Here is a 19855-nt window from a genome sequence, read left to right on the forward strand (position 1 = left end):
GGTGGACACTATCCAGAACAACACTCTGTATCAACCCCATACTGTTGGTGTTGATGATGCTTTTGTTACAGAGCTGCATTTGTCAGCTCTAGGAAACACTAAACAAAGCTTAAAACATAAATAATGTCTGTCAGGGAATTCAGGAAGTCAGGAGAGACCCAGAGCGAGAGGAGCATGAGTCCCAGCCTATATGTAGGACGTAGAAAAACGAGGGAGGTTTTAATATACATTTTTAAACACCAATTGAGGAGCAGGAGTAGCCCTGTGGGTTGAAGCCACTTATTTTGTGGCCGGTGCTTTTCTGGCCTGTAGTTCTACGAAGCGGCAGGGACCAAAGCAACAGCTGCTTCCCAAATGGCACGTTAAATGTAGTGCACTACATAGGAAATAAGATGCTGTTTGAGACACAGTCAACCGCTACTCGGGTGGAACTGGGAGCTATAGCGGCCTGCCTGATTGACCAAGCTGCTTCCTGTTGGTGCCGGCCACAGTTGTTCTGCCCTCATGGTTAATGCCCTCACGGCTATCCCCCTCACGGCTATCCCCCTCACGGCTAACCCCCTCACGGCTAACCCCCTCACGGCTAACCTCCTCACGGCTAATGCCCTCACGGCTATCCCCCTCACGGCTAACCTCCTCACGGCTAACCTCCTCACGGCTAATGCCCTCACGGCTAACCTCCTCACGGCTAACCTCCTCATGGCTAATGCCCTCACGGCTCTCCCCCTCACGGCTATCCCCCTCACGGCTAACCCCCTCACGGCTAATGCCCTCACGGCTAACCTCCTCATGGCTAATGCCCTCACGGCTCTCCCCCTCACGGCTAACCTCCTCACGGCTAATGCCCTCACGGCTAACCTCCTCACGGCTAATGCCCTCACGGCTAACCTCCTCAAGGCTAATGCCCTCACGGCTAACCTCCTCACGGCTAATGCCCTCACGGCTAACCTCCTCACGGCTAATGCCCTCACGGCTAACCTCCTCACGGCTAATGCCCTCACGGCTAACCTCCTCAAGGCTAATGCCCTCACGGCCTTCCCCCTCACGGCTAACGTCCTCACGGCTAACCCCCTCACGGCTAACCTCCTCACGGCTAACCTCCTCACGGCTAACCCCCTCACGGCTAGCCTCCTCACGGCTAACCCCCTCACGGCTAACCTCCTCATGGCTAATGCCCTCACGGCATTCCCCCTCACGGCTAACCCCCTCACGGCTAACCTCCTCACGGCTAACCTCCTCACGGCTAACGCCCTCACGGCTAGCCCCCTCACGGCTAACCCCCTCACGGCTAACCCCCTCACGGCTAGCCTCCTCACGGCTAACCTCCTCACGGCTAACCCCCTCACGGCTAACCCCCTCACGGTTAACCTCCCCCCCACGCATTAAAAGTCCCATTGCAAAGTTACAACTTACTTTTCTATTTTAATAGTTATTTCATGAAACCGATCAGAATTCTGAAGTAATGCCAGTTTCTTTTCTTTTTTGAGGGGCGTCACATCATAAAAAGGACCCGGCCAGCCAGCCTATTCCCTGCAACTGAAACTCTAAATGTGTAACTCATGGCTTGATGCGCTTCAGATGGGAGAGCCAATAGCTTCACTGGTTTGAGGGAGAGTCAGTGAGGTTACCATAGTGATATAGTGAGGGAGAGTCAGTGAGGTTACCATAGTGATATAGTGAGGAAGAGTCAGTGAGGTTACCATAGTGATATAGTGAGGAAGAGTCAGTGAGGTTACCATAGTGATATAGTGAGGGAACGTCATTGAGGTTACCATAGTGATATAGTGAGGGAGAGTCAGTGAGGTTACCATAGTGATATAGTGAGGGAGAGTACGTGAGGTTACCATAGTGATATAGTGAGGAAGAGTCAGTGAGGTTACCATAGTGATATAGTGAGGGAGAGTCAGTGAGGTTACCATAGTGATATAGTGAGGGAACGTCATTGAGGTTACCATAGTGATATAGTGAGGGAGAGTCATTGAGGTTACCATAGTGATATAGTGAGGGAGAGTCAGTGAGGTTACCATAGTGATATAGTGAGGGAGAGTACGTGAGGTTACCATAGTGATATAGTGAGGGAGAGTCAGTGAGGTTACCATAGTGATATAGTGACCAGATCGTGACTACATCTAAGTTACTAACTCTTTGACCACACTGTGTTGTTACTTTGGTGAGTAAAACCTTGAGCTTTATACCCTTTAACCCCCTTCATGGCTAACCCCCTCAGGGCTAACCCCCTCTTGGCTAAACCCCTTATGGCTAACGCCCTCAGGGCTAACCTCATGGCTAACCCCCTCATGGCTAACCCCCTCAGGGCTAACCCCCTCTTGGCTAAACCCCTCATGGCTAACGCCCTCAGGGCTAACCTCATGGCTAACCCCCTCATGGCTAACCCCCTCATGAGTAACCCCCCTCATGGCTAACCCCCTCATGGCTAACCCCCTCATAGCTAACCTCCTCATAGCCAACCTCCTCATGGCTAACCCCCTCATGGCTAACTCCCTTAGGGCTAACCTCAGAGCAGGGTGTAGCTGAGCTGATAGTATAGCAGGGTGTAGCTGAGCTGATAGTACAGCAGGGTGTAGCTGAGCTGATAGTATAGCAGGGTGTAGCTGAGCTGATAGTATAGCAGGGTGTAGCTGAGCTGATAGTATAGCAGGGTGTAGCTGAGCTGATAGTATAGCAGGGTGTAGCTGAGCTGATAGTACAGCAGGGTGTAGCTGAGCTGATAGTATAGCAGGGTGTAGCTGAGCTGATAGTATAGCAGGGTGTAGCTGAGCTGATAGTATAGCAGGGTGTAGCTGAGCTGATATCACAGCAGGGTGTAGCTGAGCTGATAGTACAGTAGGGTGTAGCTGATAGTATAGCAGGGTGTAGCTGATAGTACAGCAGGGTGTAGCTGAGCTGATAGTATAGCAGGGTGTAGCTGAGCTGATAGTATAGCAGGGTGTAGCTGAGCTGATAGTACAGCAGGGTGTAGCTGAGCTGATAGTATAGCAGGGTGTAGCTGAGCTGATAGTATAGCAGGGTGTAGCTGAGCTGATAGTATAGCAGGGTGTAGCTGAGCTGATATCACAGCAGGGTGTAGCTGAGCTGATAGTATAGCAGGGTGTAGCTGATAGTACAGCAGGGTGTAGCTGAGCTGATAGTATAGCAGGGTGTAGCTGAGCTGATAGTATAGCAGGGTGTAGCTGAGCTGATAGTATAGCAGGGTGTAGCTGAGCTGATATCACAGCAGGGTGTAGCTGAGCTGATAGTACAGCAGGGTGTAGCTGAGCTGATAGTATAGCAGGGTGTAGCTGAGCTGATAGTATAGCAGGGTGTAGCTGAGCTGATAGTATAGCAGGGTGTAGCTGAGCTGATAGTATAGCAGGGTGTAGCTGAGCTGATAGTATAGCAGGGTGTAGCTGAGCTGATAGTACAGCAGGGTGTAGCTGAGCTGATAGTACAGCAGGGTGTAGCTGAGCTGATATCACAGCAGGGTGTAGCTGAGCTGATAGTACAGCAGGGTGTAGCTGAGCTGATAGTATAGCAGGGTGTAGCTGAGCTGATAGTATAGCAGGGTGTAGCTGAGCTGATAGTATAGCAGGGTGTAGCTGATAGTATAGCAGGGTGTAGCTGAGCTGATAGTATAGCAGGGTGTAGCTGAGCTGATAGTACAGCAGGGTGTAGCTGAGCTGATAGTATAGCAGGGTGTAGCTGAGCTGATAGTATAGCAGGGTGTAGCTGAGCTGATAGTATATTAGGGTGTAGCTGAGCTGATAGTATAGCAGGGTGTAGCTGAGCTGATAGTACAGCAGGGTGTAGCTGAGCTGATAGTATAGCAGGGTGTAGCTGATAGTACAGCAGGGTGTAGCTGAGCTGATAGTATAGCAGGGTGTAGCTGAGCTGATAGTATAGCAGGGTGTAGCTGATAGTATAGCAGGGTGTAGCTGAGCTGATAGTATAGCAGGGTGTAGCTGAGCTGATAGTACAGCAGGGCGTAGCTGAGCTGATAGTACAGCAGGGTGTAGCTGAGCTGATAGTATAGCAGGGTGTAGCTGAGCTGATAGTATAGCAGGGTGTAGCTGAGCTGAGTGCAGGGGTAGCTGACGGAGCAGGGGGCTGGCGTAGCCGGGTGAGCGGCTGATATCACAGCAGGGTGTAGCTGAGCTGATATCACAGCAGGGTGTAGCTGAGCTGATAGTATAGCAGGGTGTAGCTGAGCTGATAGTATAGCAGGGTGTAGCTGAGCTGATAGTACAGCAGGGTGTAGCTGAGCTGATAGTCACAGCAGGGTGTAGCTGAGCTGATAGTATAGCAGGGTGTAGCTGAGCTGATAGTATAGCAGGGTGTAGCTGAGCTGATAGTATAGCAGGGTGTAGCTGAGCTGATAGTATAGCAGGGTGTAGCTGAGCTGATAGTATAGCAGGGTGTAGCTGAGCTGATAGTACAGCAGGGTGTAGCTGAGCTGATAGTACATCAGGGTGTAGCTGAGCTGATAGTACAGCAGGGTGTAGCTGAGCTGATAGTATAGCAGGGTGTAGCTGAGCTGATAGTATAGCAGGGTGTAGCTGAGCTGATAGTATAGCAGGGTGTAGCTGAGCTGATAGTATAGCAGGGTGTAGCTGAGCTGATAGTATAGCAGGGTGTAGCTGAGCTGATATCACAGCAGGGTGTAGCTGAGCTGATAGTATAGCAGGGTGTAGCTGATAGTACAGCAGGGTGTAGCTGAGCTGATAGTATAGCAGGGTGTAGCTGAGCTGATAGTATAGCAGGGTGTAGCTGAGCTGATAGTATAGCAGGGTGTAGCTGAGCTGATATCACAGCAGGGTGTAGCTGAGCTGATAGTACAGCAGGGTGTAGCTGAGCTGATAGTATAGCAGGGTGTAGCTGAGCTGATAGTATAGCAGGGTGTAGCTGAGCTGATAGTATAGCAGGGTGTAGCTGAGCTGATAGTATAGCAGGGTGTAGCTGAGCTGATAGTATAGCAGGGTGTAGCTGAGCTGATAGTACAGCAGGGTGTAGCTGAGCTGATAGTACAGCAGGGTGTAGCTGAGCTGATATCACAGCAGGGTGTAGCTGAGCTGATAGTACAGCAGGGTGTAGCTGAGCTGATAGTATAGCAGGGTGTAGCTGAGCTGATAGTATAGCAGGGTGTAGCTGAGCTGATAGTATAGCAGGGTGTAGCTGATAGTATAGCAGGGTGTAGCTGAGCTGATAGTATAGCAGGGTGTAGCTGAGCTGATAGTACAGCAGGGTGTAGCTGAGCTGATAGTATAGCAGGGTGTAGCTGAGCTGATAGTATAGCAGGGTGTAGCTGAGCTGATAGTATATTAGGGTGTAGCTGAGCTGATAGTATAGCAGGGTGTAGCTGAGCTGATAGTACAGCAGGGTGTAGCTGAGCTGATAGTATAGCAGGGTGTAGCTGATAGTACAGCAGGGTGTAGCTGAGCTGATAGTATAGCAGGGTGTAGCTGAGCTGATAGTATAGCAGGGTGTAGCTGATAGTATAGCAGGGTGTAGCTGAGCTGATAGTATAGCAGGGTGTAGCTGAGCTGATAGTACAGCAGGGCGTAGCTGAGCTGATAGTACAGCAGGGTGTAGCTGAGCTGATAGTATAGCAGGGTGTAGCTGAGCTGATAGTATAGCAGGGTGTAGCTGAGCTGATAGTACAGCAGGGTGTAGCTGAGCTGATAGTATAGCAGGGTGTAGCTGAGCTGATAGTATAGCAGGGTGTAGCTGAGCTGATAGTACAGCAGGGTGTAGCTGAGCTGATATCACAGCAGGGTGTAGCTGAGCTGATATCACAGCAGGGTGTAGCTGAGCTGATAGTATAGCAGGGTGTAGCTGAGCTGATAGTATAGCAGGGTGTAGCTGAGCTGATAGTATAGCAGGGTGTAGCTGAGCTGATAGTACAGCAGGGTGTAGCTGAGCTGATAGTACATCAGGGTGTAGCTGAGCTGATAGTACAGCAGGGTGTAGCTGAGCTGATAGTATAGCAGGGTGTAGCTGAGCTGATAGTATAGCAGGGTGTAGCTGAGCTGATAGTATAGCAGGGTGTAGCTGAGCTGATAGTATAGCAGGGTGTAGCTGAGCTGATAGTATAGCAGGGTGTAGCTGAGCTGATAGTATAGCAGGGTGTAGCTGAGCTGATAGTATAGCAGGGTGTAGCTGAGCTGATAGTATAGCAGGGTGTAGCTGAGCTGATAGTATAGCAGGGTGTAGCTGAGCTGATAGTATAGCAGGGTGTAGCTGAGCTGATAGTATAGCAGGGTGTAGCTGAGCTGATAGTATAGCAGGGTGTAGCTGAGGAGAGGACACCTGCTCAGAGCCATGGATTTTTATTTACTCTATTTCCTGCAGCACAAACACACACCAGCAAACTGTTTACAATGCAGATAGAGAACATATGTTGGAGGGAAGCAGTGGTTCAAATACTCTCTCTATACCTCCCTGTGGTCCCTCTCTCTATACCTCCCTGTGGTTCCTCTCTCCTCTCTCTATTCCTCCCTGTGTTCCTCTCTCTCCTCTCTCTATACCTCCCTGTGGGTCCTCTCTCTCCTCTCTCTATACCTCCCTGTGTTCCTCTCTCTCCTCTCTCTATACCTCCCTGTGTTCCTCTCTCTCCTCTCTCTCTATACCTCCCTGTGTCCTCTCTCCTCTCTCTCTATACCTCCCTGTGGTCCCTCTCTCTATACCTCCATGTTTTCCTCTCTCTCCTCTCTCTATACCTCCCTGTGTTCCTCTCTCTCCTCTCTCTATACCTCCCTGTGGGTCCTCTCTCTCCTCTCTCTATACCTCCCTGTGTTCCTCTCTCTCCTCTCTCTATACCTCCCTGTGTTCCTCTCTCTCCTCTCTCTATACCTCCCTGTTTTCCTCTCTCTCCTCTCTCTATACCTCCCTGTGTTCCTCTCTCTCCTCTCTCTCTATACCTCCCTGTGTTCCTCTCTCTCCTCTCTCTCTATACCTCCCTGTGTTCCTCTCTCTTCTCTCTCTATACCTCCTTGTGTTCCTCTCTCTCCTCTCTCTATACCTCCCTGTGTTCCTCTCCTCTCTCTATACCTCCCAGTGGTTCCTCTCTCTCTCTCTATACCTCCCTGTGTTCCTCTCTCTCCTCTCTCTATACCTCCCAGTGGTTCCTCTCTCTCCTCTCTCTATACCTCCCTGTGTTCCTCTCTCTCTCCTCTCTCTATACCTCCCTGTGGTTCCTCTCTCTCCTCTCTCTATACCTCCCTGTGTTCCTCTCTCTCCTCTCTCTATACCTCCCTATGTTCCTCTCTCTCCTCTCTCTATACCTCCCTGTGGTTCCTCTCTCTCCTCTCTCTATACCTCCCTGTGTTCCTCTCTCCTCTCTCTCTATACATCCCTGTGTTCCTCTCTCTCCTCTCTCTATACCTCCCTGTGTTCCTCTCTCTCCACTCTCTATACCTCCCTGTGTTCCTCTCTCTCCTCTCTCTATACCTCCCTGTGTTCCTCTCTCTCTCCTCTCTCTATACCTCCCTGTGTTCCTCTCTCTCCTCTCTCTATACCCCCCTGTGTTCCTCTCTCTCCTCTCTCTATACCTCCCTGTGTGCCTCTCTCTCTATACCTCCCTGTTCTCCTCTCTCTCTCTCTCCTCTCTCTATTCCTCCCTATGTTCCTCTCTCTCCTTTCTCCTCTCCCCCTCTCTCTACCTCTTTCTCTCTGCTCTTTCCCTGTACTATCGCTCCTCTCTCTCCCCCTCTTCAACCCCCTCTCTCTTAACTTCCCTCCAAACAACTCTCAATCCCCTCTTCCTTCTTTATCATCTTTTGGCTTTGATTGATACCTTCTCCCAGGGGGTTTGTAGTACGATGCATGGAAGTGTTATGTGGATGTTTAAAAAGAGCTCAAGAGAGTTTGAGCTGTCTTACACAATGTGCAACCCTGCATCTCTCTCTCTCTCTCTCTCTCTCTCTCTCTCTCTCTCTCTCTCTCTCTCTCTCTCTCTCTCTCTCTCTCTCTCTCTCTCTCTCTCTCTCTCTCTCTCTCTCTCTCTCTCTCTCTCTCTCTCTCTCTCTCTCTCTCTCTCTCTCTCTCTCTCTCTCTCTCTCTCTCTCTCTGTCTCTGTCTCTCTCTCTCTCTCTGTCTCTCTCTCTCTCTCTGTCTCTCTCTCTGTCTCTCTCTCTCTCTCTGTCTCTCTCTCTGTCTCTCTCTCTCTCTCTGTCTCTCTCTCTCTCTGTCTCTCTCTGTCTCTCTCTCTCTCTCTGTCTCTCGCTCTCTCTCTCTCTCTCGCTCTCGCTCTCTCTCTCTCTGTCTCTCTCGCTCTATCTCTCTGTGTGTGTGTGTGTGTGTGTGTGTGTGTGTGTGTGTGTGTGTGTGTGTGTGTGTGTGTGTGTGTGTGTGTGTGTGTGTGTGTGTGTGTGTGTGTGAATGTTCCCTTCTATTTTTAAGCACAAGTCCAACACAATATCATGCTCAGAAATTCTTCTTAAAGCCTCCAGATATAACGACAGAGGGAGTAGGAATGACAGTCTTTTGGTATGAAGCCTCCAGATATAACGACAGAGGGAGTAGGAATGACAGTCTTTTGGTATGAAGCCTCCAGATATAACGACAGAGGGAGTAGGAATGACAGTCTTTTGGTATGAAGCCTCCAGATATAACGGTGGAGGGAGTAGGAATGGCAGTCTTTTGGTATGAAGCCTCCAGATATAACGACAGAGGGAGTAGGAATGACAGTCTTTTGGTATGAAGCCTCCAGATATAACGACAGAGGGAGTAGGAATGACAGTCTTTTGGTATTAAGCCTCCAGATATAACGACAGAGGGAGTAGGAATGACAGTCTTTTGGTATGAAGCCTCCAGATATAACGACAGAGGGAGTAGGAATGACAGTCTTTTGGTATGAAGCCTCCAGATATAACGGTGGAGGGAGTAGGAATGGCAGTCTTTTGGTATGAAGCCTCCAGATATAACGACAGAGGGAGTAGGAATGGCAGTCTTTTGGTATGAAGCCTCCAGATATAACGACAGAGGGAGTAGGAATGACAGTCTTTTGGTATGAAGCCTCCAGATATAACGGTGGAGGGAGTAGGAATGGCAGTCTTTTGGTATGAAGCCTCCAGATATAACGACAGAGGGAGTAGGAATGACAGTCTTTTGGTATGAAGCCTCCAGATATAACGACAGAGGGAGTAGGAATGACAGTCTTTTGGTATGAAGCCTCCAGATATAACGACAGAGGGAGTAGGAATGACAGTCTTTTGGTATGAAGCCTCCAGATATAACGACAGAGGGAGTAGGAATGACAGTCTTTTGGTATGAAGCCTCCAGATATAACGGTGGAGGGAGTAGGAATGGCAGTCTTTTGGTATGAAGCCTCCAGATATAACGACAGAGGGAGTAGGAATGGCAGTCTTTTGGTATGAAGCCTCCAGATATAACGACAGAGGGAGTAGGAATGGCAGTCTTTTGGTATGAAGCCTCCAGATATAACGACAGAGGGAGTAGGAATGGCAGTCTTTTGGTATGAAGCCTCCAGATATAACGACAGAGGGAGTAGGAATGACAGTCTTTTGGTATGAAGCCTCCAGATATAACGGTGGAGGGAGTAGGAATGACAGTCTTTTGGTATGGTTAGGTTGTACATTTGAGGTTCTCCTGCCAAGACATCTGTCTAGTGACACACCCTGTCATTATAAGCACAAAGAAACAGTGTCTTTTAATTATTTTCATCCTTATTGCATGTGCACATAAAGTCAGGCCTGTTAAGACCATTATGATGTAAATCAGGCCTGTTAAGACCACTGTGATATAAATCAGGCCTGTTAAGACCATTATCAAGTAAATCAGGCCTGTTAAGACCATTGTGATGTAAATCAGGCCTGTAAGACCATTGTGATGTAAATCAGGCCTGTTAAGACCACTGTGATATAAATCAGGCCTGTTAAGACCATTATCAAGTAAATCAGGCCTGTTAAGACCATTGTGATGTAAATCAGGCCTGTTAAGACCAGTATGATGTAAATCTGGCCTTTTAAGACCATTACGATGTAAATCAGGCCTGTTAAGACCATTATGATGTAAATCAGGCCTGTTAAGACCACTCTGCTATAAATCAGGCCTGTTAAGACCATTATCAAGTAAATCAGGCCTGTTAAGGCCATTATCAAGTAAATCAGGCCTGTTAAAACCATTATCAAGTTAATCAGGCCTGTTAAGACCAGTATGATGTAAATCAGGCCTGTTAAGACCATTACGATGTAAATCATGCCTGTTAAGACCATTATGATATAAATCAGGCCTGTTAAGACCATTATGATGTAAATCAGGCCTGTTAAGACCATTATGATGTAAATTAGGCCTGTTAAGACCAGTATGATGTAAATCAGGCCTGTTAAGACCATTGTGATGTAAATCAGGCATGTTAAGACCATTATGATGTAAATCAGGGCTGCTACGACCATTATGATGTAAATCAGGCCTGTTAAGACCATTGTGATGTAAATCAGGCGTGTTAAGCCCATTATGATGTAAATCAGGCCTATTAAGACCATTATCAAGTAAATCAGGCCTGTTAAGACCATTATGATGTAAATCAGGCCTGTTAAGACCATTGTGATGTAAATCAGGCATGTTAAGACCATTATGATGTAAATCAGGCCTGCTACGACCATTATGATGTAAATCAGGCCTGTTAAGACCACTGTGATATAAATCAGGCCTGTTAAGACCATTATCAAGTAAATCAGGCCTGTTAAGACCATTGTGATGTAAATCAGGCCTGTTAAGACCATTGTGATGTAAATCAGGCCTGTTAAGACCACTGTGATATAAATCAGGCCTGTTAAGACCATTATCAAGTAAATCAGGCCTGTTAAGACCATTGTGATGTAAATCAGGCCTGTTAAGACCAGTATGATGTAAATCTGGCCTTTTAAGACCATTACGATGTAAATCAGGCCTGTTAAGACCATTATGATGTAAATCAGGCCTGTTAAGACCACTGTGCTATAAATCAGGCCTGTTAAGACCATTATCAAGTAAATCAGGCCTGTTAAGGCCATTATCAAGTAAATCAGGCCTGTTAAAACCATTATCAAGTTAATCAGGCCTGTTAAGACCAGTATGATGTAAATCAGGCCTGTTAAGACCATTACGATGTAAATCATGCCTGTTAAGACCATTATGATATAAATCAGGCCTGTTAAGACCATTATGATGTAAATCAGGCCTGTTAAGACCATTATGATGTAAATTAGGCCTGTTAAGACCAGTATGATGTAAATCAGGCCTGTTAAGACCATTGTGATGTAAATCAGGCATGTTAAGACCATTATGATGTAAATCAGGCCTGCTACGACCATTATGATGTAAATCAGGCCTGTTAAGACCATTGTGATGTAAATCAGGCGTGTTAAGCCCATTATGATGTAAATCAGGCCTGTTAAGACCATTATCAAGTAAATCAGGCCTGTTAAGACCATTATGATGTAAATCAGGCCTGTTAAGACCATTGTGATGTAAATCAGGCATGTTAAGACCATTATGATGTAAATCAGGCCTGCTACGACCATTATGATGTAAGTCAGGCCTGTTTAGACCATTGTGATGTAAATCGGGCATGTTAAGACCATTACGATGTAAATCAGGCCTGTTAAGACCATTATCAAGTAAATCAGGCCTGTTAAGACCATTATGATTTAAATCAGGCCTGCTACGACCATTATGATTTAAATCAGGCCTGTTAAGACCATTATGATTTAAATCAGGCCTGCTACGACCATTATGATGTAAATCAGGCCTGTTAAGACCATTACGATGTAAATCAGGCCTGTTAAGACCATTACGATGTAAATCAGGCCTGTTAAGACCATTATGATGTAAATCAGGCCTGTTAAGACCATTATGATTTAAATCAGGCCTGTTACCTCCAACATTCTGTCCTCCAGGCCAGGTTTTCAGTAACCCAACAAAATGACACAGTTGTTAGTGATGGTGGGGGATTCCTCCACCCGTAACAAAGACAGGGCGGGAGAGGAGAGGACAGGAGATGAGAGGACAGGAGAGGAGAGGACAGGAGATGAGAGAACAGAAGAGGACAGGAGGGGAGAGGACGGGAGAGGAGAGGACAGGAGAGGAGAGGACAGGAGATGAGAGGACAGAAGAGGACAGGAGAGGAGAGGACGGGAGAGGAGAGGAGAGGAGAGGACAGTAGAGGACAGGAGAGGACAGGAGAGGAGAGGACAGGAGAGGACAGGAGAGGAGAGGACAGGAGATGAGAGGACAGAAGAGGACAGGAGAGGAGAGGACGGGAGAGGACAGGAGAGGAGAGGACAGGAGAGGAGATGAGAGGACAGGAGAGGACAGGGCAGTGGGCAGCCTCTTCAGGGCAGTGGGTTAGTGACTCTCCTCTCCTCTCATGTCCTCTCCTATTCCTATCCCCTCCTCTCCTATCCTCTCCTGTGCTCTCCTCTCCTATCCCCTCCTCTCCTCTCGTGTTCTGTCCTCTCCTATCCCCTCCTCTCCTGTCCTGTCCTCTCCTATCCCCTCCTCTCCTCTCCTGTCCTCTCCTCTCCTATCCCCTTCTCTCCTATCCTCTCCTGTCCTCTCCTATCTCCACTTTGGGGAAAAATCGTGCCCAAATTAAACGGCCTCGTACTCTGTTCTAGATCATACAATATGCATATTATTATTACTATTGGATAGAAAACACTCTGAAGTTTCTAAAACTGCTTGAATTATATCTGTGAGTAAAACAGAACTCATTTGGCAGCAAACTTCCAAACAGGAAGTGAAAATTCTGAAAATGGGGCTCTGTGTCAGGGCCTGCCTATTCAACTGGCTTATATTTATGGATCTGTATGCACTTCATACGCCTTCCACTAGATGTCAACAGGCAGTAGAATGTTGAATGGGGTGTCTAGCTTGATGTGAGACCGAATGAGAGTTTTTGGAGTGACAGGTCCGCTCTATTGGCGGTATGCAACTGCGCACCAGGGAACCCCACATTGTCTTCTGAAAAGCGTTAGGTATACAGGACGAAATGCTCCGGCTCGGATTTTATTCGATACATATGAGAAAAACATCATAAAGTTGGATTTTCAACCGAGTTTGACCAGTTTATTCTACGTTTATTGGGACTTTTGGAATTTTTCGTTCCATGCGCTAAGACTTCTTTGACATGTGCCCTCCACATGGCTAGCCAAAGTTGCTAATTCGACAGAAGAAATGGACATTCTAAAACAAAACAACGATTTATTCTGGAACTAGGACTCCTTGCACTACATTCTGATGGAAGATCAACAAAGGTAAGAGAATATTTATGATGTTATTTCGTATTTTTGTGGTTTATGTTGGCTCCAACAAGGCGGAGAATTGTTGGGCGCTGTCTCACAATATTGCTTGCTGTACGTTGTACTAAAGTTATTTTTTTAAATCTAACACAGCGGTTGCATTAAGAACCAGTGTATCTTTCATTTGCTGTACAACATGTATTTTTTAGTAAAGTTTATGATGAGTTTTTTGGTTAGATTACGTGACTGTCCAAAATTTCTCCGGACAATTTGGTGCATTATGGCTACGTATTCACAATGTAAAACCAGGATTTGTAGCTCTAAATATGCACATTTTCGAACAAAACATAAATGTATTGTATAACATGATGTTATAAGACTGTCATCTGATGAAGTTTTCAAAGGTTAGTGATTAATTGTATCTCTATTTGTGGGTTTTGTAAAAGCTATGTTGGCGGTGAATAAATGGCGTTGTGTGTTTGGCTATTGTGGTGAGCTAATATAAATATATATTGTGTTTTCGCTGTAAAACACTTAAAAAATCAGAAATATTGGCTGGATTCACAAGATGTTTATCTTTCATTTGCTGTACAACGTGTATTTTTCATAAATGTTTTATGATGAGTATTTATTTATTTCACGTTGCTCTCTGTAATTATTCTGGCTGTTTTGGTGCTATTTGTGACGGTGGCTGCAATGTAAAACTACGATTTATACCTCTAAATATGCACATTTTCGAACAAAACATAAATGTATTGTATAACATGATGTTATACAACTGTCATCTGATGAAGTTTTCAAAGGTTAGTGATTAATTTTATCTCTATTTGTGGGTTTTGTGAAAGCTATGTTGGCGGTGAAAACATGGTGAAAACATGGCGTTGTGTGTTTGGCTATTGTGGTGAGCTAATATAAATACATATTGTGTTTTCGCTGTAAAACTGAAACGATGGATGGATTCACAAGATGTTTATCTTTCATTTGCTGTATTGGACTTGAGATTTCATGAAATTATATTATATGATATCCCTGTGGCACTAGGCTAGGCTATGCTAGTCAGCTTTTTTGATGAGGAGGATCCCGGATCCGGGAGGGAGAAGCGGTAGAGGTTTTACAACTACCTGTTAATTAACAACTGACTGGCCAGATCTATTGTGTTATATAGGCCTAAATGTGCCTAATTTGATAATTTACACACTGTTTCCTCTTCTCTTTCCCTCCTGATCATTTACACACCGTTTCCTCCTCTTTCTCTCCTGATCATTTACACACCGTTTCCTCTTCTTTCTCGTGATCATTTACACACCGTTTCCTCCTCTTTCTCTCGTGATCATTTACACACCGTTTCCTCCTCTTTCTTCTGATCATTTACACACCGTTTCCTCTTCTTTCTCCTGATCATTTACACACCGTTTCCTCATCTTTCTCCTGATCATTTACACACTGTTTCCTCCTCTTTCTCCTGATCATTTACACACCGTTTCCTCTTCTTTCTCCTGATCATTTACACACCGTTTCCTCCTCTTTCTCCTGATCATTTACACACCGTTTCCTCCTCTTTCTCCTGATCATTTACACACCGTTTCCTCTTCTTTCTCCTGATCATTTACACACTGTTTCCTCCTCTTTCTCCTGATCATTTACACACCGTTTCCTCCTCTTTCTCCTGATCATTTACACACCGTTTTCCTCCTCTTTCTCCTGATCATTTACACACCGTTTCCTCCTCTTTCTCCTGATCATTTACACACCGTTTCCTCTTCTTTCTCCTGATCATTTACACACCGTTTCCTCCTCTTTCTCCTGATCATTTACACACCGTTTCCTCCTCTTTCTCCTGATCATTTACACACCGTTTCCTCCTCTTTCTCCTGATCATTTACACACCGTTTCCTCTTCTTTCTCCTGATCATTTACACACCGTTTCCTCATCTTTCTCTCCTGATCATTTACACACCGTTTCCTCTTCTTTCTCCTGATCATTTACACTCCGTTTCCTCCTCTTTCTCCTGATCATTTACACACCGTTACCTCTTCTTTCTCCTGATCATTTACACACCGTTTCCTCCTCTTTCTATTGATCATTTACACACCGTTTCCTCTTCTTTCTCCTGATCATTTACACACCGTTTCCTCCTCTTTCTCTCCTGATCATTTACACACCGTTTCCTCTTCTTTCTCCTGATCATTTACACACCGTTTCCTCCTCTTTCTCCTGATCATTTACACACCGTTTCCTCCTCTTTCTCCTGATCATTTACACACCGTTTCCTCTTCTTTCTCCTGATCATTTACACACCGTTTCCTCCTCTTTCTCCTGATCATTTACACACCGTTTCCTCCTCTTTCTCCTGATCATTTACACACCGTTTCCTCTTCTTTCTCCTGATCATTTACACACTGTTTCCTCCTCTTTCTCCTGATCATTTACACACCGTTTCCTCCTCTTTCTCCTGATCATTTACACACCGTTTTCCTCCTCTTTCTCCTGATCATTTACACACCGTTTCCTCTTCTTTCTCCTGATCATTTACACACCGTTTCCTCTTCTTTCTCCTGATCATTTACACACCGTTTCCTCCTCTTTCTCCTGATCATTTACACACCGTTTCCTACTCTTTCTCCTGATCATTTACACACCGTTTCCTCCTCTTTCTCCTGATCATTTACACACCGTTTCCTCTTCTTTCTCCTGATCATTTACACACCGTTTCCTCATCTTTCTCTCCTGATCATTTACACACCGTTTCCTCTTCTTTCTCCTGATCATTTACACACCGTTTCCTCCTCTTTCTCCTGATCATTTACACACCGTTACCTCTTCTTTCTCCTGATCATTTACACACCGTTTCCTCCTCTTTCTATTGATCATTTACACACCGTTTCCTCTTCTTTCTCCTGATCATTTACACACCGTTTCCTCCTCTTTCTCTCCTGTTCATTTACACACCGTTTCCTATTCTTTCTCCTGATCATTTACACACCGTTTCCTCCTCTTTCTCCTGATCATTTACACACCGTTTCCTCCTCTTTCTCCTGATCATTTACACACCGTTTCCTCTTCTTTCTCCTGATCATTTACACACCGTTTCCTCCTCTTTCTCCTGATCATTTACACACCGTTTCCTCCTCTTTCTCCTGATCATTTACACACCGTTTCCTCCTCTTTCTCCTGATCATTTACACACCGTTTCCTCTTCTTTCTCCTGATCATTTACACACCGTTTCCTCATCTTTCTCTCCTGATCATTTACACACCGTTTCCTCTTCTTTCTCCTGATCATTTACACACCGTTTCCTCCTCTTTCTCCTGATCATTTACACACCGTTACCCCTTCTTTCTCCTGATCATTTACACACCGTTTCCTCCTCTTTCTATTGATCATTTACACACCGTTTCCTCTTCTTTCTCCTGATCATTTACACACCGTTTCCTCCTCTTTCTCTCCTGATCATTTACACACCGTTTCCTATTCTTTCTCCTGATCATTTACACACCGTTTCCTCTTCTTTCTCCTGATCATTTACACACCGTTTCCTCCTCTTTCTCTCCTGATCATTTACACACTGTTTCCTATTCTTTCTCCTGATCATTTACACACCGTTTCCTCCTCTTTCTCCTTATCATTTACACACCGTTTCCTCTTCTTTCTCCTGATCATTTGCACACCGTTTCCTCTTCTTTCTCCTGATCATTTACACACCGTTTCCTCATCTTTCTCCTGATCATTTACACACTGTTTCCTCCTCTTTCTCCTGATCATTTACACACCATTTCCTCCTCTTTCTCCTGATCATTTACACACCGTTTCCTCCTCTTTCTCCTGATCATTTACACACCGTTTCCTCCTCTTTCTCCTGATCATTTACACACCGTTTCCTCCTCTTTCTCCTGATCATTTACACACCGTTTCCTCTTCTTTCTCCTGATCATTTACACACCGTTTCCTCCTCTTTCTCCTGATCATTTACACACCGTTTCCTCCTCTTTCTCCTGATCATTTACACACCGTTTCCTCCTCTTTCTCCTGATCATTTACACACCGTTTCCTCTTCTTTCTCCTGATCATTTACACACCGTTTCCTCATCTTTCTCTCCTGATCATTTACACACCGTTTCCTCTTCTTTCTCCTGATCATTTACACACCGTTTCCTCTTCTTTCTCCTGATCATTTACACACCGTTACCTCTTCTTTCTCCTGATCATTTACACACTGTTTCCTCCTCTTTCTATTGATCATTTACACACCGTTTCCTCTTCTTTCTCCTGATCATTTACACACCGTTTCCTCCTCTTTCTCTCCTGATCATTTACACACCGTTTCCTATTCTTTCTCCTGATCATTTACACACCGTTTCCTCTTCTTTCTCCTGATCATTTACACACCGTTTCCTCCTCTTTCTCTCCTGATCATTTACACACCGTTTCCTATTCTTTCTCCTGATCATTTACACACCGTTTCCTCCTCTTTCTCCTTATCATTTACACACCGTTTCCTCTTCTTTCTCCTGATCATTTGCACACCGTTTCCTCCTCTTTCTATTGATCATTTACACACCGTTTCCTCTTCTTTCTCCTGATCATTTACACACCGTTTCCTCCTCTTTCTCTCCTGATCATTTACACACCGTTTCCTATTCTTTCTCCTGACCATTTACACACCGTTTCCTCTTCTTTCTCCTGATCATTTACACACCGTTTCCTCCTCTTTCTCCTTATCATTTACACACCGTTTCCTCCTCTTTCTCCTGATCATTTACACACCGTTTCCTCCTCTTTCTCCTGATCATTTACACACCGTTTCCTCCTCTTTCTCCTGATCATTTACACACCGTTTCCTCCTCTTTCTCCTGATCATTTACACACCGTTTCCTCCTCTTTCTCCTTATCATTTACACACCGTTTCCTCCTCTTTCTCCTTATCATTTACACACCGTTTCCTCCTCTTTCTCCTGATCATTTACACACCGTTTCCTCCTCTTTCTCCTTATCATTTACACACCGTTTCCTCCTCTTTCTCCTGATCATTTACACACCGTTTCCTCCTCTTCTCCTTATCATTTACACACCGTTTCCTCTCTTCCTAATTACTTCCTCCTCTTTCTCCTTATCATTTACACACCGTTTCCTCCTCTTTCTCCTTATCATTTACACACCGTTTCCTCCTCTTTCTCCTTATCATTTACACACCGTTTCCTCCTCTTTCTCCTGATCATTTACACACCGTTTCCTCCTCTTTCTCCTGATCATTTGCACACCGTTTCCTCCTCTTTCTCCTGATCATTTACACACCGTTTCCTCCTCTTTCTCCTGATCATTTACACACCGTTTCCTCCTCTTTCTCCTGATCATTTACACACCGTTTCCTCTTCTCTCTCCTGATCATTTACACACCGTTTCCTCCTCTTTCTCCTGATCATGTACACACCGTTTCCTCCTCTTTCTCCTGATCATGTACACACCGTTTCCTCCTCTTTCTCCTGATCATTTACACACCGTTTCCTCCTCTTTCTCCTGATCATGTACACACCGTTTCCTCCTGTCTTTCCTCCAGTCTATTATTTTCATAAGGGACCGCAACGCTCTTGGACAGGAAATCTCTGGCTATATCGACTACTCCCACAGACTGAAGACAGAGGACTTTGATCCATACTTCAATGGTAAGAAGAGGCTGCTGCCAAGAGCTACAGATTTAAGGTGAGCCCGTGTCTTATTGTAATACCGTAACATGCCCGTGTCTTATTGTAATACCGTAACATGCCCGTGTCTTATTGTAATACCGTAACATGCCCGTGTCTTATTGTAATACTGTAACATGCCCGTGTCTTATTGTAATACCGTAACATGCCCGTGTCTTATTGTAATACCGTAACATGCCCGTGTCTTATTGTAATACCGTAACATGCCCGTGTCTTATTGTAATACCGTAACATGCCCGTGTCTTATTGTAATACCGTAACATGCCCGTGTCTTATTGTAATACTGTAACATGCCCGTGTCTTATTGTAATACAGTAACATGCCCATGGCTTATTGTAATACAGTAACATGCCCATGGCTTATTGTAATACAGTAACATGCCCGTGTCTTATTGTAATACTGTAACATGCCCGTGTCTTATTGTAATACAGTAACATGCCCATGTCTTATTGTAATACAGTAACATGCCCATGTCTTATTATAATACCGTAACATGCCCGTGTCTTATTGTAATACCGTAACATGCCCATATCTTATTGTAATAATGTAACATGCCCGTGTCTTATTGTAATACCGTAACATGCCCATGTCTTATTGTAATACAGTAACATGCCCGTGTCTTATTGTAATACAGTAACATGCCCATGTCTTATTGTAATACAGTAACATGCCCATGTCTTATTGTAATACAGTAACATGCCCGTGTCTTATTGTAATACTGTAACATGCCCGTGTCTTATTGTAATACAGTAACATGCCCGTGTCTTATTGTAATACAGTAACATGCCCGTGTCTTATTGTAATACCGTAACATGCCCATGTTGGTTAGAGGGGGCTGGAGCTAGCAGTGTAAGGCTTTGAAGGGGAAGGAAATGTCTTTGTCTGGTATTGAAGATCTACAAGGTTGATGTGAGTT

At 45.3% G+C, this 19855-nt stretch overlaps 1 protein-coding gene across 1 annotated transcript in view; it reads left to right on the forward strand.

Moving 5' to 3' along the window:
• cfap299 (cilia and flagella associated protein 299) overlaps positions 1-19855 on the forward strand; it is a 271998-nt gene that overhangs the window by 209464 nt on the left and 42679 nt on the right. Inside the window, exon 4 of the mRNA XM_071404409.1 lies at positions 18795-18937. Coding sequence (XP_071260510.1) covers positions 18795-18937 — 143 coding nt within the window. The remainder of the gene's footprint in view (positions 1-18794; positions 18938-19855) is intronic.

Source organism: Salvelinus alpinus, chromosome 5, assembly GCF_045679555.1.
Source record: "Salvelinus alpinus chromosome 5, SLU_Salpinus.1, whole genome shotgun sequence".
Taxonomy (NCBI): Eukaryota; Metazoa; Chordata; class Actinopteri; order Salmoniformes; family Salmonidae; genus Salvelinus; species Salvelinus alpinus.